Source organism: Callionymus lyra, chromosome 1 (assembly GCF_982586985.1).
Source record: "Callionymus lyra chromosome 1, fCalLyr1.hap1.1, whole genome shotgun sequence".
Taxonomy (NCBI): domain Eukaryota; kingdom Metazoa; phylum Chordata; class Actinopteri; order Syngnathiformes; family Callionymidae; genus Callionymus; species Callionymus lyra.
In genome coordinates, this window is record NC_141818.1 from 24223891 (window position 1) to 24251761 (window position 27871).

The 27871-nt window shown below is 40.0% G+C and overlaps 2 protein-coding genes across 4 annotated transcripts; both read right to left on the bottom strand.

The window, feature by feature from the left end:
- Positions 1 to 190: 190 nt before the first annotated feature.
- Positions 191 to 6628, bottom strand: ccn1l2 (cellular communication network factor 1, like 2). Its single transcript, XM_087809791.1, has 5 exons — positions 6491 to 6628; positions 6204 to 6417; positions 4286 to 4642; positions 2439 to 2629; positions 191 to 1214 (listed from the first exon to the last, which is right to left on the bottom strand). The coding sequence occupies exons 1-5, from the start codon at positions 6551 to 6553 to the stop codon at positions 906 to 908; spliced, it is 1134 nt and encodes a 377-aa protein (XP_087665917.1). The 5' UTR covers positions 6554 to 6628; the 3' UTR covers positions 191 to 905.
- A 4500-nt stretch (positions 6629 to 11128) lies between these two features.
- On the bottom strand, positions 11129 to 27071 carry zfr (zinc finger RNA binding protein). Of its 3 annotated transcripts, none has more exons than XM_087798239.1 (20): positions 26982 to 27071; positions 26731 to 26812; positions 21694 to 21973; positions 21425 to 21563; positions 21141 to 21359; positions 20701 to 20936; positions 19611 to 19820; positions 19260 to 19542; positions 18981 to 19150; positions 18802 to 18921; positions 18569 to 18714; positions 18013 to 18178; positions 17724 to 17932; positions 17490 to 17640; positions 16904 to 17045; positions 14928 to 15025; positions 14116 to 14211; positions 13026 to 13137; positions 12525 to 12622; positions 11129 to 12229 (listed from the first exon to the last, which is right to left on the bottom strand). In XM_087798239.1, the coding sequence occupies exons 1-20, from the start codon at positions 27058 to 27060 to the stop codon at positions 12050 to 12052; spliced, it is 3216 nt and encodes a 1071-aa protein (XP_087654365.1). In that variant the 5' UTR covers positions 27061 to 27071; the 3' UTR covers positions 11129 to 12049. The 3 variants fall into 3 exon arrangements, 2 of the variants coding, with proteins under 2 accessions (XP_087654365.1, XP_087654356.1); XM_087798230.1 differs by having other exon boundaries at positions 17490 to 17643; XR_015712128.1 differs by lacking the exons at positions 11129 to 12229; positions 12525 to 12622; positions 14928 to 15025 and having other exon boundaries at positions 13113 to 13137; positions 17490 to 17643.
- Between the last annotated feature and the right edge of the window lie 800 nt (positions 27072 to 27871).

Genomic DNA, 27871 nt, shown 5'->3' on the forward strand with positions numbered 1-27871 from the left:
CCATGGCCTGACTGCAGCAGGAGACAATGGAAAGAGGGACGTCTTGGCCTTTCTTCTGGCTGCTGTCCACATGACCTGACCTTAGATGATGATGGAGAAACAAAGGATGGAACATGGTAGACAAAAGAAATGCTTGCTGTCTTTACAAGAAGAGATTTTATTCCAAAAATACATGAAACTATCAGGCATCTTATTAGTTGAATACCAACAAACTTTGGACATAATTTACCTCATTCTACTAACCTCGTAAAATGAGGCCATCTCCAAATAAAGCACTCCACAAGTGAAGCCTATGTACACACTAAAGACTAAGTTGTAAACGCACAAAAGAAAATACTTCTGAATCTTTCACTTCTGAACTACAAATGGCATTCCAACCACAGAAATGTGTTTTAATGCATCAAGTTTATCTAACTTTGTGTCTACACACCTAATTCCAAACTAAGTTTTACATTCCAGTATATATTTTACTTTTAATTAATAATGATATATGTCTTTCTGTTCATTTAATAATGTTCAGAGCGGTGGTTAAGGCAGCAGCTTTATTGCTCTTTTTGAATTCATTCAAAACATCTTTGTATTTTTGCTATTATCGATCATCATATCGACACATTACAATGGCTAGGATAAACGTTTGCATCTTCGTCTTTGTTCTGTGACTAATCACAAAGGTGGCCCCTGAAAAAGCAGACACAAATAAACAGTTTGGTCCAACAATGTGACTCTTGGAATGGTGTGGAAACTGTTGTGCAGAAGCACATGTCATAATAGCAGGAAGCTTAAAGTGCAAGTGAGCCTAGTTCAGTGGGAGAGGACAGGGTAGGAATTTATATGTTTTCACTGAGTGGACAGAGAGCATTGGATGCAGGGAAGAAGGTGCAGACATTTTAGTTTGGGTACCAGTGTCAACCCCAGTTTGTGAAAGTGTGAATGTCACTGTGGAAGCTGAGGGATGAACTGGAGGATATCCTGGAGCTTCGACAGCTTCTACTGCAGACACAGCGCTGGATCCACATGAAGGTTCGAAAGAAGCTAACACTATCTGGACAGTGAAACTGGAGACGGACAGTTCGAGAGGTAGATGGAGAGCAGCAGCGGCCATCTGAGCAAGAGCCACAGGTGCGGAGACGGTACTTCTGGTCTGTAGAACAACCAGCGAAGGTGATTCTAACTCGATCCTGTTGTCGGAGTGTTCTCTGGCATTTTTTGCCTTTCTAAAGGGGAAAGACATGAAACAAAATGAATATGATTGTCAGTGGTCAACAATTGCCACAGCTTTGATGTGTTGGCCATTCTGGTTTATTGTGTTTGAAAAATATGTTTGAGGTTGAGTACAATCTACTGTTTTAAGCAGATTACAATCATCATTCATTGTTACTTATATTCTCTAATGTTTCTTTCAACACATCCACAAAACCTTTTCTCTTCAATTTCATCTTTTGCCTCTTACCTCCTTTTCCAACATTCTTCTTCCAACATGTCATCCATCTGCTTAAGTTCACCTCAGCCATCACCACCAGAAGCAAACTTTTAAAAAACAAACCATCCCCAACAATAATTCTACTCAAGTTATCTTCAGGAAACTAAAGATTCATTGTTAAGTGTAAATTCTCTCTTAAGCTGGAATCTCAAAATACCAATATTCTTCTTCTTTTTTAATTATTTGTAGTTGTTCAGCGTTTGTCAACCTTGAGAAATGTGACACCACCAAGCTAGCCACAACATTACTGTCATTTGCAGCCACTTTACTCTCCCCATCTAAGTACTCTGCTGTTATGTTCATCTTCAGGAAAGCTGCAGGCTTTGTCGATATGGCCACTATGTTGTGATTGGTCAAAATTCCCCTCACTCTGCAAACCTAAATACATGGCTTTGATTTTGCCACAGATTTATGTTATGAAGTTCTGACTGGGTCTCAATAGAGATTATTCTTATGTTTGAAAATCTGATTTTATCCGATCAAAATGGATGACAGTAAGCGTCAGAACACAGATGTATTAAACATACTCAATCTTTCTAACTTTCTCTCCTAACCTTTTCCACATTAGCTGTCTCTGTGATATACTCACTTGTGATCTTGCCTTTTTCTTGACACCAATAAAAACGGAGATTCTTCAACTCTGACTCTTCTACCTCTGTTTCTTGTCTTTGTGTCAGAGCTGCTATCTTTAAACCAAACATGTCCAGCCTCGCTGCTGCCCTATAAAACTTCCCGTTCACTCAAGCTTCCCTGTCGCAAATCCACCACACTCATCTCATCACTGACCTTTATTTCTGTCCATTACAACAGTGTTGTTACTGCCTTGAACTTAATGTGACTGAGTTGAACTGTGCAGTTGAACGATCTATTCTGTTGACCTGCTTTAAATGATTAAATCCTCTTGTAGCTTAATTTTACACGACTCGAGCTTTGGTTTAGTATGAGGGATTAAGCTTACCCTTATCGGTGTTAGGTGCTGGTCACAATTGCGTATTTGGCAGAGTCTGGTCTCTCGGGTCAGCTCACAGTTTGGGTTGTTGTTTGTTACCCTGCTCGATATGCCCATTCCACAGGTGGTGGAACACTCAGACCACATGGTAGTTTGCAGGAAACAGTTGGACTTGATTGACAAGTCAGACTCTTGGGACCCTGTAGATGATAGCAACCACTTTATAAGAAGATTCTAATGTAAAATATTAAATTCTAACTTTAGCTTGTCAGAGCGCAAGTAGTTTATTGTTGGCTAGTGTGAGGGTCTGAAGAAGCTACCACATGTTTGGATCTCAGCTACACATCACAGAGGGTTCAGCATAGACACACACAAACTTTACATTTCAAATGTATCTTCATATCGTTTTTGCTGTTCAACATGAAAACATGTGACAACACCTCTGTGACACTTTTAATTAAATGTTCATATTTACTTAACATAATTGAAAATAACATGTTGTTGGTAATGATATAAGTATTTTAATGTCATTAGCTAAAAAGTTTATTTTTCTTTTAAATCTACCTCCTGGTATAATCTACCACAAATGTCGCAGCATCACTGAAGATTGACACTAAGCCTAAATTAATCCTTAATAACTGTCTTCTAGTATTTGCAGTTACTTTCGCACATCTTTACTTGACATTATTAACTTCAGGTTATGTCCCTCAAACTTTAATAATTTCTGTAATTAAACCTCTGCTAAAATAGCCCGCTCTTGATCCAAGGGTTCCTACAAGCTATAGGCCTATCATCAATCTTCTGGAGAAGATGGTTATGAGTCAGCTCTTTGATTATCTCCATGACAAACAACAATTTGAGGTGTTTCAGTCTGGTTTTAGAGAACACCACAGCACAGAGACTTCCCTGGTAAAAGTTAGTAACGACCTGCTAATGGCCTCTGATCTGTTTCATTTCTTGTTCTTCTAGATCTCAGTGCTGCATTTGACACTGTTGACCACAAAATTTTTCTACAAAGACTAAAAAATCAAATAAGTATAAGAGGAACTGCTTTTATCCTTCTGTTGCCGCTGGGTCAAGGTGACCCTTTAAATTGGTTAAGTCTTGTTTAATCACACAAACAAACAAATCTAGTTTAGGCATTTCCCTTATTTGGAAACTGCTGAGAAGCTCTTAATCCCGGCTGGACTATTGTATCTCTCTTCTGTCAGGATGTTCTAAAAAGTCTCTCAGAACTCTTCAGCTCATTAAGAACTCTACTAGACTAGGAGGCACAAACACATTTCCCCTGTGCTTACCTCTTTACTTTGGCTTCCTGTAGAATTTAGAATACAATTTAAAATTCTTCTTTTAACTTATAAAGCTTTCCATGGTCTAGCACCAACAAACATCACAGATCCAATCCAAACATATGAACCTTTTAGAATTTTGTAATTTTGTATTTCTTAAACTCAGATCTATGAGTTATACCTTGAATCTCCAAATGTAGATTTGGAGCCAGGGCCTTCAGTTTTAAAGCCGTCTTGCTGTGGAACCAACTACCTGTCTCAGTCAAGAGGGCAGACACTTAAGACTAAAGCATTTTTTGGATAAACATATTTAGCACTTTGGTGGACTGCGTGTTTGGAGGTCTACTTAATATATAAATGGGGTTGGATCAGGATAAAACAGCTTTTGATGGTGTCATTAAAAAATAATTGAAGGCCGTTTTAATCCGCAGAACCAAAAATGTTCTTGAGCACATTTTTCTGTTTTGGTGTTTTCTGTAATTTATCATCATTAGTCCAAGATATCTGGCCGCAATATTTAGTACTGGTCACATGAAAAGAGGAGATGAAGGACATGAAAGTCTCTACCTTCTTGTGTGCCCCCTCCAGGGAGAGCTGGGTGCCAGGCCGGGCTGTGCAGCAGCACACTGATGTGGTTGGGATGCAGCTGGCTCTTTGGCGGGGAGGTGTTTGACTGCTCCGGTGGCTCCTCACTGATGTGGTTGTCATCCTCACACACCCACTCGTCACAGCAGCCGCCCTCTAGACGCGCCAATCGGGGCTGCAGGCATTGCCAGGAAGGCAGAGGCATCATATGGGGACAGAGAGGCATGCAGCCCACCACTCCATCCATACAGGAGCACTGGTGCTGGCAGCTGGGCTTGAAGTTTTCCCCATGCTGGTACAGCAGGCCATCAAACTCACATGGAAGACCTGTGGCCTTGGCTGGAAAACGAAAAAAATCATGAGCATTAATAGCACACTTGTTTGTTGTGATGGGTTGAGGAAGCTTTGTGAAGCGCTTTCCAATTATTTAAAGCACAGTAGGTCCTCATTTTAAAAATAGTAGGTCTCAATAGAATAGCTGTTCCTAAATATAGATTATAGAGCCGAGAGTGTCATCTGGTGGATTCTAAAAAGAAAGATACTGCATCATGAAGCCATCACAACTTGTAGTACACTGTATGAATAAAGTAAAAGTAAGTAAGTGATAGTTATTTGTAAAGCGGCTTTTAAGACCAGGGTCACAAAGAGCTTTAACAATCAAAAAAATACACAGTTAAAATATATACTTTTAGAGATTAAGACAAAAACAGGAGTCCCTGAAAATCAGGTAAAAGCCTGCACAAATAAAAATGTCTTAAGATGTTTCTAGAAGGAGTCAGTAGACTCCCTCAAACGCAGAGGGAGAGGAAGAACGTTCCAAAGCTCATAAATAATAAATACTAATAAACCAAACACTTAACATCTCACCAAAAATCACATGCCTGCTATAAAGCATTTTAATATGTTAGATGAAATAAATCACAGATCACACATAGTTGAGTTAAAGAATATAGACTAACGTCCATTATTAACGCTCATTAATTATTTAATAATCGGTGACACTCATGATGTTTATTTTCCAGTTAGCTCAAAGAAGTTTGATATTTTTTGATGAATTAAAAAGGATATTTGGTCACAATGGACAACTTTGCCAAGTCTATTTAACCCTTGTGTTGTCCCTGGGTCAAGGTGAACGACCTCCCTGGCTTCCAGAAATACATATGCAGTGGAGGTCAGGCCTCTGAGTCACCTTGACCCTGAGAAAACACAAGGGTTAAAATATATGATCCATAAATCTTAAACTGTGTATAAATTGTCCTTCTTCGACTGTCAAGGTTCAGGACCAGTGTTATTTTTAAAGTTTGTCCTAGGGATCAAACTGGGACCAGATTTCATGCTGCCTGCTTTCTCTGCTGTATTTTTAGCCAGAGACTGTAAATTCCACTTTTTAAGATTTTATATCTTCACTAAATTACAAGATCATGAGGATGATGAAAAAGACTCTTCAAATGTATAACTTCTGAAACTCTTTTCAGGCCATCAAAGGGGTCTCTCTTTAAAAAAATGTTTGTACCTACTTCCAACTTAGTTTAATGTAACATCTTAGATCGGAGATCCTCAAAAGTCCATCTCACTGTAGTAGAGCAAAAATGTCATTCAGTCATCAGTGACAGAAATTGGTGCAGTGCCCAAATGTTTTCCTCAAAATAATTACCTTATTTATCAGATTATAGTAGTTTAATCAGCACTGTTCTTGGTTTCCATGTTGAATAGCCATTAAATGCATGTTTGGATCATCTAAGAACCGCCATTGAAAGTACATCCAACTTTTTTATTAGGATCCTACACAAACAAGTGTTCAAAAAACGACATCCTGATCACCCTTTAAAGCACTGTACACCAGAACATCATGCTGTATGTTGCAAGTTGAAACCTTTTTCTATCATTAAAAGTGCCTCACCTCGACATACACCCCTCTGTGGATCTCCACCCACACCCAGGTTGCAGTGGAGACCCCTGATGTGGTCACAGGGCTCGGTGGAGCTGCAGTCGTCGTTGTACTGTCGCGAACACATTTTACAGCACCCGCAGTGGTCAGTCACCCAGCTTACACCGGGGGGGCATATCGGGGTTGCAGTCGTGCAGGAGCACTCGGTCGGGCATTCAGCGTCTGCCTGGGGTGCAGGGGTCAAAGGTCATGTCTGTGAGCCACATTGACAGTCGAGAAAAGAGATGGAAGTGACTCACCATGACTACAGTGCTGCAGAGTAGCAACAGAGAACATATCATCCTGTGGACAGAGAGAAGCATCCTGGCCTCAACACCAAAGCAGAAAAGACTTAATCCAAGTCTGAAGAGAGTCTCCTGACATTAAAAAATCCAAAGATGTATGAGGTAAGGGAAGAGACCTTTCATAGTCAACTTTTCTTTCCTCAGGCTGTACTTATAGACATGCTCCACCCCTCTCTCAGATCACATCCACACCCCCACAGAGGACAGCGACGTCTCCACTCAGAGAAACATGCAGTCTGAGGAAGGTGAAAAATCAAGTAGTCTAAACAAAAAAAATGATCACAATATGTTTTCTTTAACATTGGACATAGCAGTTCCATTTTTTAAACACCAGTGAAATTCTCACAATGTGGAAATAGCCCACAATAAAAAATCATTGAAACGTTTTAAATGAGGTATTAAAAGGAGGTATCAAATGAATTAATTCACTGAATAACTGTAAAAGCTTTATTTTCACATGGAGGTTCATGACTGCTGGTCTGGACGTCATAATCCGCCTCTCGTAACCTCTGGTTTGCTGAGATTTTAGACTGGGTAGAACTTGATAATAACGTCAAGACATCATCAAAATGAGTGAATTTCTGCATCTTGGAGAGGAAGACTTCAAACATTTGAAACATGTGAGTGAGTCAAGAGAGTTGGGTTGCCCTCTAAGAGCATTTTTTAAGGCAAATCTTATTCTAACCTTTACCTGTTGCACCCTGAAAAAATGGGCTCAGAAGTTATTTGTTTTTGTTGTTTCTATACATGCATCCGTTGGTGTTGTGCCAGTTCAGGTCAATGCTTCACAGGGAGAAGGTTGCTGGTTCACGTACAGCTCGAGGAAACCTGTGATCTTTCTTTGTGTAGTTTGTATGATGTCCCCATGCTCGTGTAGGTGAGGCCGGCACTCTGGCTTCCTCCCACAGTCTAAATACACACAGAGGTCGATAGAGTACTCTAGCTTGTCAGTGGGTGTGTGTGGTTGTTTGTCTCTCTGCCACAGAGTGGCAACCTCCTCTTGCTCTGAGCAGCTGGGATAGGCTTCAGACGAGCATTTCCTCGAAAAGGGAAGAAGAAAGAAAATAGATCCATCAAATTGTCAGTTAGAAGTTAATCAGAAGATCACAACAAGCAAACAATCTCACACAAACTGAACACAGTATGTATGTGGAAACATACGATAACAAAAGTGATTTAATTCTCCCAGAACTTAATTTCAGGCAGTTATAGAAGGGAATGGAAAAGCTACAAATCCAATGAAAAACTTAGGAAAGAATATCCATGCATGTGCAGGAGGTGTCTGAAGGTTTCTGCAGGAAAACCTCAACACTGCAGGTCAGGGAAGCCTCAAGCTGCTCAGGACATCCTGTGTTCTCTCTTTCTTTTCCAAAGAGTCACATTCCAGGAAATACTGCCCTCAGGTTGAAAAAAGCTCTTGACACCAAAATCTTTTTATTGGACAGGACTGGACACACAGCACGTAGGCGTGTGTGCGTGTGTGTGTGTGTGCGTGTGTGTGTGTGTGTGTGTGTGTGTGTGTGTGTGTGTGTGTGTGTGTGTGTGTGTGTGTGTGTGTGTGTGTGTGTGTGTGTGTGTGTGTGTGTGTGTGTGTGTGAAACGCACTTTCCAAAAAAGAAGATCAAAAAGAGAAAATCAATGGACAAAACAAAAACAAGTAACCAAAGCACTGATAAAAAGTGTCTGGAAAAATCAGAGTCCAGTAAATAAAAAAGCTGGCCAACACCACCTAGGTATGAGGAAGTTGGTTTACAGAGCAATAGAGTTATTATTAACTTAAATGGTAGATTAAACCCTTGTGAAGGTTTGAGTGTATCAAATGTAACATTAACATAATATTCTGCTGATAACAGTGTCATTTTTAATGTTTTAAGTTGGTAAAGATGTATCACATCTAGAACTGGACAGTCAGAGTGATCCTACAAATAATCTAAGACGTCATTGAGCTCTCACGATCAATGTTTGTCATGACATCAGTATGTGTGGATCAATGTTCTGTCTTCTAATCATATGACTAGCTCAGTCAGACACACATACGTACAGCTGCATTCCTCATGTGAGTGTCCCTAAAAACACCTGGTCCACCGTGCATCCCTCACCTCAGTGTATGTCTGGATGACTGTCTCGTCTCTAGAGCCGATCACCATCTCAGTCTTATATTTCATAGCCATGTGTGAGCCGATTATGTCATGAGACTCGTCGAGTCTGACTCTGAACCAGCAGAAGCACTCTCACAGCCCCCATGTCGAGATGATGGGAGTGAAGACGTGAACGACCTCCACCACCGCATATGTTTTTCTTGAGGCAACGGAGGTAGTTCACCTTGTTTTCGGGTCTTCGGGTCACCCTGACCTTGTGATAACACAAGGATTAATACTTTCCTTTAGACTAGAACTTAAAGGTGGTGTTCCTAGTAAGGTAAGTTTTACATAAAGGTAATATAAATATTGAACATATACGTTCTGAAATTGTAAATCACAAGGCCATTTTTACTAGAAAATGTTCCCGAAAACGAAAACATTGATGTCAATGAGTAGAAATGTGTTACTAATAGTAAGGAAGTCTGGTAGTAGTTGTTGCTAGTAATGTCAAATTAGCCGCTGATAATTGAACCAGAGACTGATCAATGTTACGATTGCAAAGAAGTTTGTAAGAAGATGTGTTCATCCCGCGAAAGGGACCACCTTTTAAATTTCAGCCCCTTTGTTTTTGAAGTTTAACAGCCCTGTCTTAGATGGAGTCACAGAATATAGATGGACGTCAAAGCCCTCAGCAGACCTCTCTACAGTGAAAGCATTAACGCGATGCTGCATATTTAGCACATTAGAATCAACAAACTGCCATTTCAAAGGGACTTAAGTGTGGGAGCAGGCTGACAGAGGCCGGCCTGTTCTTGTGCAGTGGAAAGGTGGCAGCACTACATAGGGTGGCCTTTAGCTCTGAGGGAAAATGTTATCTCAGTAAAGCTGTAAACAGAAAACGTTCCACGGCATCCCTAAAGGAACTGGGACACAAACACACAACCCTGCCTGTGCTGTGAGACATCAAATATTCTCTCACATATCAGCCCTGAGAGCATTTTCATTGTGTGTCTCCTTGAAAAGATCGGACTTGTTGTGTTTCAACAAATATTTAATTCCCTCAGAAGTTTGCAAGATCATGTGTTTTCTCAACGGCTCGCCTTGAGGACAAATACAGAGTGTTGTTGGTGTCTAAAATTAAACATGTTTTCTCTAATATTGAACTGGACCAAGGTCACTTATCAAAGGTTTCTTTGAAACTTTCCATGCTGCCTTCACAAGCTGTTGCCCGATTGGCTGGTCCAGATTAGTGTGCTGCTCAAGTGTTCCGTTTATATACAGCCAAACGAAGTATAGAAACACGTGTCAGCCACCATGATGGTACCTCAGTACCAGAAAAATGCTGAGTAACCAGACGTCTTACGTAAGGACATAAAGAGCATCATGTCCAATCTGGATGACTATTGGTCAAAGAAAAGATGGTTGAATGTTTGTTTTAAACCAAATATTTGATTTCATTGTATCGTTCTGTTGCCTGTGTTCATTCGTTGTTTGTCCTGTTGCAACAAACTGTAAGTTGTCATTTTTAGATTTTTGATTGGTTTTTGCCACTGCTCAAGTAGATGAGGTAGAGGAGAGTTTTGTATAGGTTCACTGGCATCAATTCAAGTCAAACACTGCAGCTAGTATGTTGGTCATTCTGTTGTTTCCTTGTAGTAGAAATACATTTCCTCGCACAAAGAACTTGTTCAACAGTTTTTTTTTTTACCTTTGTATAGACATATTGTCAAGAAAGCGTAATGATAAACTAGAAAAGCACTGAGAAGACTCATACCTCCACCAAGGAGTAAATCCTAGTCCTGAAATCTCTTAGAACAGTGTTGAATGAACCATAAAAGCATAGGGTTCAAATGCTCTGTGAAGAGTCCACTTCAGACATGACAAATGTGTTTGGATCCAATTGTGTAGAGGGTGAGAAGTATAAGCATATCTTGCAGCTCTGTCCGGGGCTTACTCATTTACCTGGATGTGATCCGACAGGTAGATGGTGTGTGACAAACCAAATTTAGCTCATTTAAGCACTAGTCAGTTGGGTTTTAATGGAAATGCATCTATTCAACAACATTCGAGGGTGAAGTGAACTACCAGAAAACCTGTCATAGAAAAGTCATCCTCTAATAAACACTGTTGGGTTCTATAGATGGATAAACTTTATGAATCCCGCAAGAGATCTCCCATCCACCTCTTCTATAAAACCTTACAAAGCAAATCTGCTTGTGTAACACATATTTACAGAACCGGACTCCAGTTGTTGATTAGAGCCGAGAGGGCCATCTACTGGGCTTTGAAATGAGAGAACCCCAGGAAGGCGGCTCTGGACACTTTACATTCTGGGCTTCTTGGGAGACGCATCACAAAACTTTAAAAGCACATTTGAAAGGTCATTAGTATTTTGTTATCATTTCAAAATGAGAATAATTTGCCATTACATCGTATTCATTCTGAGAGGTTCACTAACCGTTTGATGATAGACCTAATAAGTTGCTGTTAAAATAAAAGACAAGACAGTTGGTCATCTGGGAATGTTTTTATCATTTTATTTAGCCAAAGGATGTGCCAACAAATATCCACAAGACAATCATCTCCATTGCTCTTTTACAGATGTGAAGTAACAAACCACTGACAGGATATCGGAAACAAAAACTGAAATGATACCATGATGCATCTGGATAAAGCCATGCTTTACGATCCTAGCTTTTAGTCATGATACAAGTTTATAGTATATAGATATATATTATATGAAAAAAATGGACAAAACTACAATATTATATGCTCACAGGATTAATAACAGACCAACAGTTCCTCTTGGCTTGAGACCACCACTACACTGGAGCAGAGCAGTCCGATCCAAAACATCAAACCTCAGTTAGGCTTCCTATCAACTTGATTTTCAAAATATCAATGTTAAATTGACATGTTTCACAATAGCTACAACATCCGAGCGCAAGAGTACAGGAGCAGGAAGCCATCAACATGGAGCACTGCGAAGCTTCCAGCCCACAGCTGCAAACTGTTCCCACCACAAGAGGGAGCAGTTTTAGCAAGCCACCAAAGTCAAAGAGACAAGCGCAACATTAGTCAGGACAGCTGTATCTTACAGAACCAAAACTTTCCAGAAATATACAACAAAGAACATAACATGGAGGAAGAAAATATATACTGAACCACTTTTATAAAGACAAAAGCAGAGTTGGATATGGATTGAATTATGGAGGTTAATAAATAAACATGGAAGTCAAGAAAGAGAAAATGGAACAGATCGTTGTATTCGTCTTCAGCAGAATTCCCTGCTGACCACTTAATAGATTCAGACTTCAAATCCTTAAACTAATAAAAAAATATTAAAAAATTAAAAGAAACATTATATGGAGACATTAAATATTTCTACATACACTTCTGTCAGTAGATTATAGCATATATATTTAAAAAAACATCAAGCATCACAATCTTTCTTGTCCTTCTTTCCTTCCCCCTCAAAGCTGTCAACTCCATCAGCACTGTCGTGGCGGCGCTTGCGAGTGTTGCGGACATTGAAGCGAGGGTTGGTCTGTGGCAGAGGATCCATGCCCAAGACTTTGTGGATGTGACGGAAAGCCAAAAGACGGAGGGCATACTATGAAAAAAACAATGAAAGCCATTTAATGGAGGTTTATCAATAACTACCTAAAAATATTGGTTAGAACTCTGTTATAACAATGTTCTTCACTACATAACTTTGTCTAAAGTGTCATGTGACCCCTCAATCTACTTTACAGCATATGGTCAGAAAGATTTAATCTCAATGTGTCAAAAAATGTGCATGTGATCTTTGATAACAGAGCGTAGAGAAGCCACGTCATTGCAGTTAACATTTTTGCTAGAAATGTTGTTATAAATTCACGTGCAGATATTAATAGAGCAACCATTACCTGAGCATTTGAGGTGATGTCCTCTCTCTGCTGCTCGTCCATCGTTGCCAGTGTGTCCACTGGATTCTTCTCACATGGATCCACCAGTCCAGGACCACCTGTCAACCCAACACACATTTAAATATTGTTCGAGTCAAGTCTAGCATAACACCACTATTGCAGAAGTAGCAACAATAAATAAGCTTCATCTTCGAGTTTTAACTCTACAAACATGCACGTTTTCGTTGTTAAATATTCAAACAACTAATCTATATTCAGACACAAAACGTAGTAACAAGCACCAGAGATTCAGTCATTTTCCACTCATTTAATTCGGACAACATTAACAGGTGTTGCCATAGTTGATGTTATTGCTGCAAAATCTAAATGTCATTATTGCCTTTTCCTTTGAAGCCATCAGGATAAGGACCAGGATAAAAAAATAAATGCTTTTTGGTTCAGTAAAGGGCGAACAAGAAGCAGCTAGTGACAGTTTAGTGTGAGGGAGAGCAAGAATCGTACCAGAGAGTAGGATACCAGATGAGATGCATTCAAAGACGCGTCTCAATGCGTCACCAGGGCTGAGTGGGGCTGACGCACTGCTGATGGCCTTCTCAACAAGCAGCTCCAGCGCCTGAACACAGGGACATTCAAGATTGTTTAGAAGCAGACACACAAGCAATAAACCTTGACTGGCAAGCCATACTTAAATTTCAAGAAAAGATAGGCTGCACTGATGTAAAGATCTCAAAATCACAGATGAAAATGCAAATGAGGAAATGTGTTCTTTCTGTTGTCAAGGCAAAGGTGTGCGTAGAAACATGATTTCAAGGATCCAACAACAAGGAAACGAAAAGGGAGTCGTGGTCGCTTAAAAACACCATTACTTCTAGTTATTATTAAAAGATCAAGTTTGGCTCGTGCATCCAGCAAAATGTCTCATTGTGTCTTGTCTGCCTAAAGTCAATCTGTGAATGGCTCAGTTTATGTAGTCGAACACTGCATATGACAACAGACACCATTTCTTCTTATATTTGACAAATCAAACGACACCATTACTATCACGCAAACAAAGTGCACTGTAAGATAATCACTGCTTTTATTAACACGTGTGCACTATGCATCGTCTCCTCCAGTGACCCAATAACTCACAACATAGACATTTTCATTGTTCTAGAATCCTCATCTCTCATGCATTATTACACGTAAGCAGTGAGAATGTCTTGCCTTAGAGGATCAGTCATTTGTGGGAGTTAAAAGGATCTATGAAGTAGGAACATTTATGAAATATACAAATCAACTCATTTGCAGCGTAAAATCAACCAGAAAATTACAAAACACACTTAAAAAAGTGTTTGGTTGTTTTGTTTAGTGTTGACAAACTGTCCATAAGATTAAAAAAAAAAAAACATTTTGAAAAGACACTGTCAATCATCTTTAATTGTGAAGAAAAAAGATGATATTCCTCCAGTTGTGTCCCTGACTGAATAAAGCATTCAGACAGCAAATATCAAGCGTAGCACCCAATGAATGCTAGCAACTGTTTAAGTTTAATGGCTGAGAGTCTAAAGACACCGAACCTACATTTGTAGGCATCATGAACCATACTCACCCATCCAGGGAACGCAGACCAGGTTGGAAGTCGCTGGCAAAGGTCTCGCAGGATTCGGATGACGATCACACAGGATTGAAGTCCATTGGCTCTAGCCTTATGATGCAGTAAAAGTTAGATTCATGGAGCAAAACAAGAGTGAGGAGAGATGGACCCAACATAACCAGCTCCGTCTTAGAGGTCCAAACACTACTGTGTATAATGGAAGCTTTAGTATGGTTTGAAATATGGAAGAGCCATGACACTTTTGCAAACAGCTGCCATTCCCAGTAGTCTTGTACCTCACAGTTAGTAAAGGGGTTCAAAGTTTGCAAGATGCACAAGGAAGCAGGACATTCCTTGTCATCTTCTAAACCCTGACCCCAGGTTTATCACAAACATTACTTAAAGTACAAGACGCCACCTGAGAGGAGGATGCAGGGACTGAAAGAGCAAAGGACATCGGAATTGTGAGTCTGGATTTGCTGCCAAGATTGCAGTATTCCCAGACACCATTCCGATTGTCTCTCGTCCCTCAATCCCCTTTTCTACAAAATTGTAGAATATCAAAAATACAAGTGTTGCACAGTTTAGTGCGAGTTATTGTGCAGCCTTATGGAATTACATGTAGCTAAAATATTCTTTGAAAATTTAATAAGGATGCCAGATTTCACTTCAATTGATATTTAGCACATATATTTGACAAAAAGAAAATCTTGTTAAAGGCATCCTTAATGATATTACCATTATCAAGATGTTACTAACACAAATAAATCAACAGGAAAAATGCATCTCATAAGGCTACAATAAGAAAGTAAAATGATGTTCCGAACCTGGAACCACTTAGCGTGGCGCAGAGCAGCCAGAGCGTCAAGGCATTTTTGCCTGTCCAAGACGTCCGCTGGATCTTTCACCATACCCGAAGTTACATCTAAAAATGGATTTCAAGTGTCAAAATGTGATGAGGAATGGGTGTTTGACCAGGTCAGCAAGGCTTGTAGAAAGCAAACACATTGCCACACATACCAATGTTTCTCACGACATCTTGTAAATGGATGAACACAAATGTGAATCAGGAGGTTTATGTTCAACTTATGCAAGTGGACATGGATCATTTCCAGCCACTGATGATGTACCAGATGTCATATAATTTCAATATCTGTACTTTGCCCATAATGGATATTGTTTGGGGACCAACAGAGGCATAGTGCAATACATTTTAATACACTAGCAGTGGCATAATAAAAAGCATTTCAATGGTAGGTGTGGCAACGTTTTTGGAATGTGGGGGAAAACCTTGGTCAAAAATCCTTCCGGAACTGTCGGGCCCTACTGATGGAGGAAGAATATGGTGGAAATTTGGACTGTCTAATCGAATAGAGTGGTCTTTTACCGCGACAGAAAAAGCAGCAATGGGTGCTGAAGGAGCCATCAGCGGTCAAAGGAGGTTAATGTTCCACTGCATGCATCCCTGGCATCAGTGAGTCACAACCGTACAGTTAATTGTGATTAAAATACTTCACTCTGATCCAATACTTCTGTCAGAGCTTATTAACCTGATCTTTAGAAATACTCCCCCAAGATATTCAATAAATGCATTTGAGAGATTGAAAAGATTGTTGCATAGTTGGGTAGAAATCATTTTTGTGAGAAAATTTGGAATTCTTGGATACATCTACTCAGGGGAGCACTTGAGAACAGCATGGCGAACTGGCACACAAAAGGAAAATTTGTTTCCTGTGGGGAAAAAGATGAACATTCAATTCCCTTTCCTCTGCTGTGTGGGATTCTGCATTAACATAAAGCCAATCTGTTTGTTTTTTTTCCATGGGAAAAAAATAAGAGCTGCTGGTGTTAGTGATTGTTCTAAATGTCTCCTTTTAGAGTGCTGGATGTTTGCAAACAGGGTAATATGGTGAAAGTCCCTTCGTTCACTGTTAAGATCTGACAGTTTCAATTGAAAACAGAATCCCCTTGAACACAGGAAACAAAACAGAATCTGTCCTGGGAACAACTTGATTTAACAAAATGCAAACACTGATCATGCTTTGCTCAAAAAAGGATAGAGAATCTGAGAAGTCAGTTACAAAGTGTAAAGACCAAGAGCAAAACTGCTGGCACTTTTCACATGTTCCTACATGGTCCACTTCCATTGATGAAATTTTGTCTTCTCCATTTTTTCCAAACATGAGAGTTTATGTTTACAACGGAATTTAACAATGAACCACATGCATTTTGCCTCCACTGAAGTTAATCATTAACTATTTAGATCTTTTGGCAGGTGGAGCAATTTAAGCCAAGATGTTTTCTTTCCGTCATCTCTAGATATGACTGATCACAAAACCACCTGTGGATATTTTCACAATACTCAGATTATAAACGTGAATGCATAAAACATGTCTAAGCTGCTTGATCTGTATTTTGCAGGGTTTATAGTATATTAGTTTGTCATCTTTGTTTTACGTTGGTTTCATTGGTTAATAAAGACAACATTGAGCTTAAAGTGGCCCTTTTTTTTAAATTCCGTATAACTGTTTTCATGTACATTTAAGCAGATTTCCTTCCTTTAAACTCAACTTTGACATTGTAAGTGACTGTGATTGTGCGCTTCACAGGATAAACATTTTCATGTTTAAAATGAGTCACGCAAAGAAGGGCAAGTCATTCCATCATTGGGATCAACATTGTGCCAGCAGGGAAGTGCTCTTAAGGGTATAAATTAACATGTTGAAACTGATTTCATAGGGACTTGGCAGAAAGACATAGAAAGGAAGTGCAATGTAATAGGGGCTGCGATGGGTTTCCCAACCTCCATCCCGGCCATTTTCCTCTCTGATGACAGGTGAAGTGAGAGTGATTGTCACCGTCATCTTTTGCTCAGTACAGGATGTCAGAATAATGGCAGCTTCCTCCATTGATGGTTTAACCTCATATTTCTCAGGTGCCACAATCTGAAAAAGAGGACAAATTTAAAACCTGAATCCAAAACAACACAGATATGTAATAAAAGACACCTTTGGAACCAGTTTCTAAGTTGTGAAAAACATTCATCTTTCTATATGTAAATAGTAAACAGTAAACAAAGCAGAATGTTAAATTTACACCAAGGTTAGTGTTAGGGTTTCTACAGTAGAACTGGCTGGGGGCTGGGCTTTTAGCTGAAAGGCTGCAAAGCATTTAAAAGGAATTAAAAAGTCACTATTGCAAAATGACCATTTAATGTGGATTGTCGGCCAAAGAAAATATTCTTCTCTACTATCATGTGCTGTAAACTTAATCAATTAACTTGATCTATTTCTCCAGCCAACCAGATAACAGATTCCAGTCACATATAGTTAACATTACAACCGTGGTCAATGTCAAAGGCAAAGCTATGGACAGAGTAGAGGCAGTACTGTTAATTGTTTAGGCAGGTGCTCCAGAATGCTGGCCATTAGAGTCTTGGTGGGCTTCTCCGAGCACAACAGGACAAGGTTGACGTTTTTGTCTCCACGAAGCAGCAAACCCTTGGCTAGAACTCCCACTCTCATCACTCCTTTGAGCGGCCTGCTAAAAGACAAAACATTAATCAAATGGATATATTCTGCCATATTCTAGATGCATGTTGATTGACCAATGCAGTGATGTACCTGTCTTTAGCCAGCTCCTTGTTGTCACAATCTTCCTCTTTAACCTTTTCTTTATCCGGCTCGGTCATTATGTCTGACACCTGCTTGAGTGCTCGTTCTGTGATTGACACGATCTTCTGGATTGACTGGAGCTCCTCTTCTGAAGGGTAGATCGCAGCATGCTTGGTCATGACGTAACGGTCGTCTGAAGAATCAGGACGACGAAGTGGCTGTAGGCAGAATAAATCCCAGTATTGATCGTTTTTGCAACACATCTTTAGACTTATAAACACATATTCTGCCGTCCTACCATTGGACCTTGAGGAGGCATGCCTGGAAGGCCAGGTCTTACTCCAAGCAGACCAGGAGGACCAGGGGGTCCTTGTTGATAACCTCCATCAGGCACACGCCGCCTATCATCCCAGTGGTGCTGCTCCTCTTCCATGCGTCTCCAGTACATGTCCTCTTCATATCGACTTAAATAAATAAAAAAAAATACAAACAGTTTATACAGAGTCAACCTGCACGCTTAAAATAATTTGAGCAGAACTTAATTTTGCATTTTCATCTTCAAAGCAATAAGGGACATTTAAAAGTTAACCAGTCCCTCGTCCTGCTTTTGAGTACTAAAAATAAGGTCCAAGTGGTGTCTGATCATACCAATTTCTGCAGTTTGGCAGGGGAAGCCGTTTTAGTTAAAGTAAACCAGCATGCAGTTTAGTTTTACCCAAATGATGGAAGAATTTCTCTCAACTGGGGTTTGAAACAAAAAGATTTAAAAACACACCTGGTTTAGTTCAGGGGACCCAGAGGAGTGTACCTAATTCTCCCTTTTAGTGGCAGAAAAATACACAAATGAGACGTACCGCATTTCCATCCGCCAGCGCTCCTCCTCCTCTCTTCTTCTCCAATACTCTTCTTTTTGCATCTGCTTTCTCATCTTTTCTTCCTGAATTTTCCTGGCACGGATGCTTGGCTTTACTTCGACACGCAGGTCTGGATTCACCTTTTTCTACAGCACAAACCATTAATTTCAGATGTGCATGGAAATATTTAATTTAATAATTTTAATATCAATTCATATACTAAAAGGTCAAACCTTATATTGCAGGCGATGTCTGCGTCCCTTCAAATGCATTTCCTTGGCATTTGGATCATTGAAACTGCATTCACAGAGCTTACAGTGAAAGCGAATGACTTTCCCTTCATCGTTTCTGACCTAAACCATTTCACACCATAGATTACTGTTCAGCAAATGTTCAGCAAGTCATGCCTTACCTCCTCAACGTAGTCATGACCAACAGGCTGGACGTCACTCTGGAGAGCAGCGAGGGCTGATGCAGTCAAAGACTCAGAGAGGGTCTTTGCATCCTGAGCAGCTGTTGAACATTTGGTGGTCTCCAATTTGACCTCTTCAGACTTTCCTGTAGTTTGCAACTTACTGCCACCTGTAATATAATTGTGGTGTGAACAGTGAACTCAATTCTAAAATAAAGTCTTAAAATTTCTGCTCTGTCAATCATTTCAGATTGTAGAGTAAAAATTGAGGTGACTCACCAACAAAATTTATCTTAGGCGTGCTAGTTTTCTTGCAAGCAGTTACAGTGGAGGGGTTGGTTGTCGAAGGACTCTTTACACCAGACAAATTGTTGACTATATTGACGGGTTTTAAGTAAGAGGTGCTCGAGGAAGCAGTGACACACAGCGAGTTGCTGGTGCTGCTTAAAGATGAACCGGTGGCTTTGCTGGAGGCAGCTGCGGTCAGAGAGGAGGTTTGGGTTGCCATGCTTGGTTCAGTGGAGGGAATAGGCTTGCCAAGTTTAGTATGAAGCTTGACAACCTAAGTAAGGAAAAGTAAACATTTACACACAACAAGGGAATCTCATAAAAGATTAACATGTCACTCACCTTCTGGTGTTTGGCACCACGGATGTGTGCAGCATAGGCATCTGCTCCTGTGCAGGAGACGTCACATAATTCACAGCGGAGCTGATTCTGAATACTTCGAGCCAGAAGTCCTCCACTACTACCACTGCTAGTATTGCTGTTGCTTTGAGAAACTTTCAACGCTGCCTCCTTCTTCTTGTGCTTCTGTCCTTCCAGATGCTCTTTGTAGGTCTGCCCAAAACAATGCAATGTCACCATTTCATTCATCTTTAAGGAACCAAGCACCATCATAAAAAAGATATCTCCTCATTTTTCTAACTAACCTAAGGGGCGGGATTCTTTTCAAAGTAACAGCACTCAATGTCCTTTGCATCCAAGAAAATCTCAATCACAACTACAGTCCATCATGGATGATGAAAGTCATCCTCTGAACACTGTTATCAGTGAGCAGCAACACTAATAGACTGAGGGTCCAGGGCTGAATGATTATTGAGATATATATAAAATTGCGATTTTTTTTTTAATGTCCTTTTTTTTAATCCAATACTGATAATGATTAACTAAACGTTAAAATGCATTTCTCTTTGATTCTCAAGATAAAGTTATTAAGTCATTTTAATGATGAAGGCAAATTAAGCATAACTTAAAATTAAGGGAGAAGGTTTATTTAGTTATTAATCCAATTACACTTGTAAACAAACATAACATATTCAATGCAAATACTAAAAACTACTGTAAAAAAAGTGCTAAAAGTGTGATGTAAACATTGCATATTTTTACACAGTTTCTCATGTTTGAGTGCATTTCCTGTCATACACAATAATATATGATCATTTACACAATATGAATTGTGTGATTGCATAAGGTAACTTTTATGAGCACACACAAAAAAAACGGTGGCGCACACACGCGCGCACAGGCAGAGACATGAGCAGCCCGCACACACACGTCTCGATTCGAATGTACGAACCGATGCGAGGATGTAAAGTTGTTGAAACACTGTAGTTTGTTTCTTATGCTGCTCTTTAGCTTCTCTGGACGTCACTGATCAACAGGTTAAAGCGTCTCTCTCTCTGCTTGCTGCGCTCAACGAGGAAGAACATAAACTCACCTGAGGGCCTGCGCAACTGATCTTGCATACATCACAATAGTGTATCTGGGGGGGTTTGGGTGGCTGTTTTGGTCGTAGCTGTTTATTCTGGAAAGGATTTTTTTTGTTAAAGTTGTTGCCAGTCCAAGCTGCTGTTGCAGCAACTGCAGCCACTGCCTGCTTTTGGTGCTGTTGCTGCTGATAGTAACTGGAGGCCGCCGAGTAAACTGCTGCCTCATATCCAGAGTATGAAGTACCTGTGAGAATTCATAGATGCCGTCAGTATACCAAAACAGTATTCTACCAACTGGTTGTCATTTAATCTTCATCTTAAAATAGTAAAGCAGCATTGCAAATGCAAACATTTTCCCTCAATGCACCTTCTAATAAATACAAAATAATGAATGTATTATTAACAATACCTATTGCACTATAGATTTATGAAATGCAGTGAGTCATACCTGAATATGTGACAGCATTGGTGCTGTATGTGGGGCTCTGAGAGTAGGATGGGACCACAGATGCTGCAGCCGCTACAGGCTGAACACTGGAGGTCACTGGGTAGATGGAAAATGTAGATGTGGCAGGGCTGGGAGCAGCAGGTTTTATCACAGTCACCTGGCGGGTCTGCTGAGTCTGGGTGTAAGACGTTGCACCCTGGCTGTAGCCTGTTTTAGCAGCTAAGAGACATTTACATAAGACATCTTAACAAAACAGCAAGTATTAAAAGTGTAGATATAACAACCTGTCTGGTAGTAAGAGTCTGCCACGCTTGGTTGTGGTTGAGCAGCGGCCACAGCAGCGGTTGCAGTGGGCTGTTGGTAGTATTGTTTACTATCATATGCGACAGCAGGGGCTGTAGATCGTACGTAGGAGTAAGTGTCCTGTGGTGGAGGGAGGAAAATTAAAAAACATTACAATGTTGTGCTTAACCAATTGATTTAGATCAAGTCAACCAATGGTGCAGCAAGAATGGAACCAAACCAATTATAAAAGAGAAAAAGTAAAACATGCCTGGTAGTTCTGTGATGTGACTGGTGGTGGTGGTGGAGGAACTTCGGCTTGGCGCTGAGTGTACCCATAATCAGTAGCAGCGTGTGCAGGCTGGTAACCTCCATATGCTGCTGCTGTAGCGGCTGCAACTGCAACGGGTGCAGGTCGCGCTACAGCTACTGTGGCGGCTGTTGGTGCGTAGGCAGCTGCAACAGTGTGTGCTGCAACAGGAGCCTGATGGACGGTGTAACTAGCCACCGTCGTGGGATGAGTGTAGGCTACCCCGGCAGCTGGCTGCTGACTGTTAAAATGGAAAAAAGGCAAATTAGTTACTGTGTGCATTTGTAATGTAAATGTACAGGTTTGTGATGGCCGTCAACAGATGCATGGTTGGCAAGTGCGGTCACCCAAACAAAACAAGTCAACCCCTAAGGTTGTTGCGTGCGGATGTTTGGAGGAGAAATACCTCCACAGGACTCAACTCAACCAACTTTATTAAGTATATAGAGAAGAATCATGACAAAGAATATGACAAATTTGAACATGCAAGAAAGACGAAACAAAACAAAGCAGTTCTATAGAGACGAGAATCTTTCAGTCGACTGCGTGGAAGTCAATAATAAACATTCTCGCTAGTGTTAATGTTCAGTTCATCATTGGAATCTGCCTCATACAATAGCGAGTTTTTGTGAAATAACTAGTTGAATAAAGGCTGACTTCACATCAGCGCTAAATTTAATTTTCACAAACTTCAGGACGATGGATGACACAAAATACATTGAACAAGTTTAGTTTAGTCATTACACTGTTAAATGTTTACTTTTCAATTTTGTTGATTAGATATCAAATTTTATTTATTTAAAAAAAAAACACTGATAGATACTGGATATTGCACCAGGTTGTATGAGACGGTTAATACACGTCATTGTTAATATAAGTTTACATTTGTTGTTCATAATAAGAGAAGTACTTCCATACAAGTACTTTAACATTTGATTAGAGAAAGTATTTGCTCATTTCTTTCATTTTTTCCCTCATTAATGTACACTCGGCACCATATTGACAGAAAAAAAAAAAACAGAAACGTAGACATTTTTGCAAATTTATTAAAAAGGGAAAACTGAAATCACATGGTCAGAAGCATTCAGACCCTTTCCTGTGACACTCATATTTAACTCAGGTGTTGTCCATTTCTTCTGATCCTTCTTGAGACCGTTCTACTCCTTCATTGGAGTCCAGCCGTGTTTCATTAAACCGATTGGACTTGATTAGGAAAGACACACACCTGTCTATACAAGTCCTCACAATGCATGTCGGAGCAAATAAGAATCATGAAGTCGAAGGAACTGCCCGAAGCCCAGGGACAGAAATGTGTCAAGGCACAGATCTGGCCAAGGTTACAGAAGAATTTCTGCAGCACTCAATGTTCCTAAGAGCACTGTGGCCTCCATGATCCTTAAATGGAAGAAGCTTGGGACGACCAGAACTCTTCCTAGAGCTGGCCGTCCCGCCAAACTGAGCAATTGTGGGAGAAGGGCCTTGGTGAGAGAGAAAGTGGCTGAACTCTAGAGATGCAGTGGTGAGATGGAAGAAAGTGTCCGAAAGTCAACCATCACTGCAGCCCTCCACCAATCAGGGCTTTATGGCAGAGTGGCCCAACGGAAGCCTCTCCTCAGTGTAACACATGAGAGCCAGCATAGAGTTTGTCAAAAAACAATGAGATAAGAAATGAGATTCTCTGGTCTGATGAGACCAAGATTGAACTCTTTGGCCTCAATTCTAACAGGCATGTGTGGAGAAAACCAGCCACTGCTTATCACCTGCCCAATACTACCCCAACAGTGAAGCATGGTGGTGGCAGCATCATGTGGGGTTGTTTTTCAGATGCAGGCACCTGCAATTGAAGGAAAGATGAATGCGGCAAAGTACAGAGATATCCTGGAAGAAAACCTTTTCCAGAGTGCTCAGGAACTCAGACTGGGACGAAGGTTCACCTTCCAAGACAATGACCCTAAGCACACAACTAGAATAACAAAGGAATGGCTACGGAACAACTCTGACCATTCTTGAATGGCCCAGCCAGAGCCCTGACCTAAACCCAATCGTGCATCTCTGGAGAGACCTGAAAATGGCTGTCCATCAACGTTCACCATCCAACCTAACTGAGCTGGAGAGGGTCTACAAGGAAGAATGGCACAGGATCCCCCAAAACAGGTGTGAAAAACTTGTTGCATCATTCCCAAGAAGACTCTTGGCTGTACTAGCTCAAAAGGGTCCTTCTACTCATTACTGAGCAAAGGGTCTGAATATTTATAACCATGTTCAGTTTTGCTTTTTTAGAAAATCTGCAAAAACCTTTTTTTTCTGTCAAGATGGGGTGCCGAGTGTACATTAATGAGAAAAAAAAGAACTTAAATGACTTTAGTAAATGGCTGCAATGAAACAAAGGATGAATAATCGAAAGGGTCCGATTACTTCCCATACCCACTGTATAACATATGATAGCATTTTATGTTATGCATACAGTAGAAAGAAATTACTCAGGTTCTCAAAAAAAATGGCCATCAATTAATCATCGATGCATAAGACGATAGTATATAAAAAAAAATTAATCGATCATTTTCATCCCTAGTCTCATCCAGCCTCTTCTATGTGCACGATAAAGGAGGGGCAGGGGAAGCAGTGCAGAGTGGTAGGCAAGTCAGTGAAAATTACATTATATAGTACAAATGTTTAGTAAACCAACTAGGGTACATTTCCACAAGAAGTTTTCCTATACACTGCTCAAGAAAATGGCACACTTACAACACAATGCAAGTACTTATCAAATCACACTTCTGGGAAATCTTCGCTTTTGGAGAATCAATGCAAATAGAAGTGTCATCAGTTTTATCTTGCCCTTTTAAAGTATATACTTTATTGAATATTGTTTTGATTGTTTAAGCGCTTTGTGACCCTGGTCTGGAAAAGCGCTATACAAATAAAAATGACTTACAACAGGTGGAAATTATAGGCAATCTAGCAGGACAATCCATGAAAGAAGTGGTTTCTCAGGAGGTGATCACAGACCAAATATCAGCCAGAAAACATGGGAATTGAAAAGTGGTCACTTTTGAATTCTAGTGGGGCTTTCCTCTAGTGGTAGCTAGGTAGGATGTAGTAGGGGAACAACCCAGCAGAAGGTCCGTTACCTTTGCTGCTGTGCAAGGAGGAACAAGGAGCACTGCAAAAGGACCTTCGGCAGTGCATAAATGTGTTGAGATACCTCAATTCTTAGTATGCGAAATGTAGTGCGCCATGCACACTAAAACGTCAACAAAACAGAGTATGGATCAATGGACACTTTCTACCCCGGCCACCATCTTAGTGACGTTGTAAACAGAAGTAACAGTAATGGTGTTGGATAGTATTTCTATGGGGGGTGGGCGCACAGCCCTCCATGTGCTTGCCAGAGGTGGCCTGAGCTTTCGGTACCGAGATTAGATCTTCAGATCATATGAGGTTTCGGTTGTCCCTAGGTTCCTCCTAATGCAAGACAATGCTAGACCTCATATCACTGCAGTGTATCAGATTTTCCTACATTGATGCTATTGACTGGCCTGGCCGTTCTTTAATTCAATTGTGCACATCTGGGACTGCATGTCTCGCTCCATCCACCAGAGCCACACTGCACCACAGACTGACCAGGAGTTGGCGGGTGCTTTAGGGGCCACTTCATCAGGAGCATGCCCAAGCATTGTAAGGACATCATACAGGCACACCGACACCCCGAACACTACAAACTAATTTTGACTTGTTTTAGGACATTACATCAAAGTTGTAAGTCGCCTCTGGTGCATTTTTCTACTTTGATATTAGTTGCGACTCCAATTGTCCATGGGTTAATAAATTTGATTTCGATTGATCATTTGTATGATTTTTGTCAGCATATTCAACCATGTAAAAAACAAAGTATTTAATAATATTTCATTTATTTGTATCTAGAATTTGTTATTTTAGTGTTCCCTTCATTTTATTTTGTCCCAGGCCTTACCCAAGCCCACCTCAACCGACTCCAATTTACGTAGAGGATTAGAATTTCTTATCGTAAAATATTTATTAAATTAATCTTAAATTTAAAAAAATTTAATGTAGTAAATATTTTTTTACTTAAGTTTTATTTTGTTTTGTAGTTATATATTCATTCCTCGGGCTATTAGATTGTACAATTCTGAGTTTGGTGGCAAGAGTGGAGCGAAAGTATCATGATGTTCTATTCTGTTAGTCTTTGATCTATGTTTTTCTTTAGACTTAGATTGTATCATCTTGTTCTTCCTCTTTATTTCGCTTTGTTCTTGTTCTTATTTTTATTTTCATGAATAATTGCTGTGTCTAATTTGAAAAAAAAACAAAACAATTTCAATAAAGTTATACCTAACCTAAAACACAGCTTATTAATTAGGGTTCAATAATTCAGTGCATTGGAACTAAAACAATTAAAGAACATGAACATGATAAAATAAATGGAAGAGTGGAAGACACCCAAAGGATGTTGATGTGGAAGATACCAAGAGGATATATATATATATATATATATATAGTATGTGAAAGATGGGTTGAGTGAAGATAGGTGATTTGCTAAGACAGCATGGGTGTCATTCTATAAGACAAACAAATATAAAACATGTGGGTCAATTTAATGTAGCATTAAAACCAACTCCAAGAATCCTAGTTTATAGGGAAATCCATTGATTTAGATCAAATTTATAAATTCACTGCCCATAGAACATTAGAGAAAATGTTTGGATCTAGATCTTCAAAATAAAAATAAAAACTTGTCAAGATCACATTTGAATCAACCTACGATATCAATGTCTATGTACAGTACCGGTTCATCCGACTGATGCGGTCACAGCTCTCGTCTGTCCAACTGCAGCAGTCAGTGCAGCGTCCCATCCCCCAGCCCGAACAATAGCACCAGTAGGAGGCATTATACGTGCAAAACACGCTAACTCAGCGACTATGACAATCTACCGGACGCCATTATGCAAGACCCCATCAGTGACATGTTTCTCTTACCTGTATTGGGCGGCAGCACCGTGGGTAAATCCGAAGTAATTGCCGGTAGCCATTTTGGCATCTTCACCAAGCCGGCTGGGCACTGCATAGGACATGAAACCAGATTATGCTAAGCTAACAGTTAGCAGCAGGTAGAAGCCATCAAAACATCGAGATAATAAAAACTACATTGAATGAATCTTCCCACCGAAGACTTGACGTCCTTTGGATGACTACATAGCAGTGCACCAGCCTATTTTGTTTCTACTTACCATAGGTGAAGGACACTACTGGACAGATAGGAATCATTGGAGTCGTGTTGTATGCCGAGGGACGAGTACACAAGAGCATTTATATGAAGTATGTTCGGAAATGACGTCATGGCGCATGCGTATGACGTGTCTCTAATTTTGCTGTGGCGGACTATACTGTATTGTGTTTGCAGATGCATATACTCAAATAAAAGTAAACTAAAACGTCATGTCGTCGAGGCTCAGTTAACAAAAGATAAAAACATAAATAAATACAATTAAAACATAATATGTGATTATGTGCATTTTTATTACACATTTTAGTAAAGAAAATATTGTTAAAAACATAAGTTTGCACATAGTACACAAATAATACATTTACATTCAACAGTCTGATGGTTGGTGGAGTGAATCTGTCTAAACCCAGAGGCCTCAGTCTGAGGTGACAGTGATTGTTTTAGACCTTTACCAGAAGTTATTTCCTCAATATCTTCCAATTGTTCCAATGGTCCTAATGGATTTTTCAACCTCTTTCCAGTGTTTCCCAGGCCCATGCACTGGAGTTCAGCACTCAAAGAACTGATCATTGAATAGGATATAATCTCTTTAATGTCAAAGTACAACATAGTTTAGGCAGTTCTGTACAATGCAACAATATAATTGATATAATAACTTTATGTTTTTAATATAAAGAATATAAAGCATAAATATATGAACAGTTCCATTAATTAATTCAACATACAGTACAAGATAATCACAATGCAAATGTTTTAAAAACATTATAATTGGGGGGTCATTGCACATCACAAATGCATGAGTTGGGCAGCCGTAGCGGAGTGGTGATGAATTTGACACTCTGGGGTTAGAAAACTGTCTTTAAGTCTATTGGTGTTAGATTTAATTGGGTCTGG

Bases quoted from the DNA above. Each gene is read 5' to 3' on its own strand.
- zfr (XM_087798230.1), bottom strand. From the start codon at position 27,060: ATGCTCTTGTGTACTCGTCCCTCGGCATACAACACGACTCCAATGATT. The intron at 21,360-21,424 runs GTTGTTATATCT...AATGTCTCTTAG, and splicing joins AGACTCTTACTACCAGACAG to CTGCTAAAACAGGCTACAGC. The intron at 17,644-17,723 runs GTACATCACTGC...TTTGTCTTTTAG, and splicing joins AAGGAGCTGGCTAAAGACAG to CAGGCCGCTCAAAGGAGTGA.
- ccn1l2 (XM_087809791.1), bottom strand. From the start codon at position 6,553: ATGCTTCTCTCTGTCCACAGGATGATATGTTCTCTGTTGCTACTCTGC. The intron at 2,630-4,285 runs GTAGAGACTTTC...TATCATCTACAG, and splicing joins TGGAGGGGGCACACAAGAAG to GGTCCCAAGAGTCTGACTTG. The intron at 1,215-2,438 runs GTAAGCTTAATC...TTTCCCCTTTAG, and splicing joins AGCACCTAACACCGATAAGG to AAAGGCAAAAAATGCCAGAG.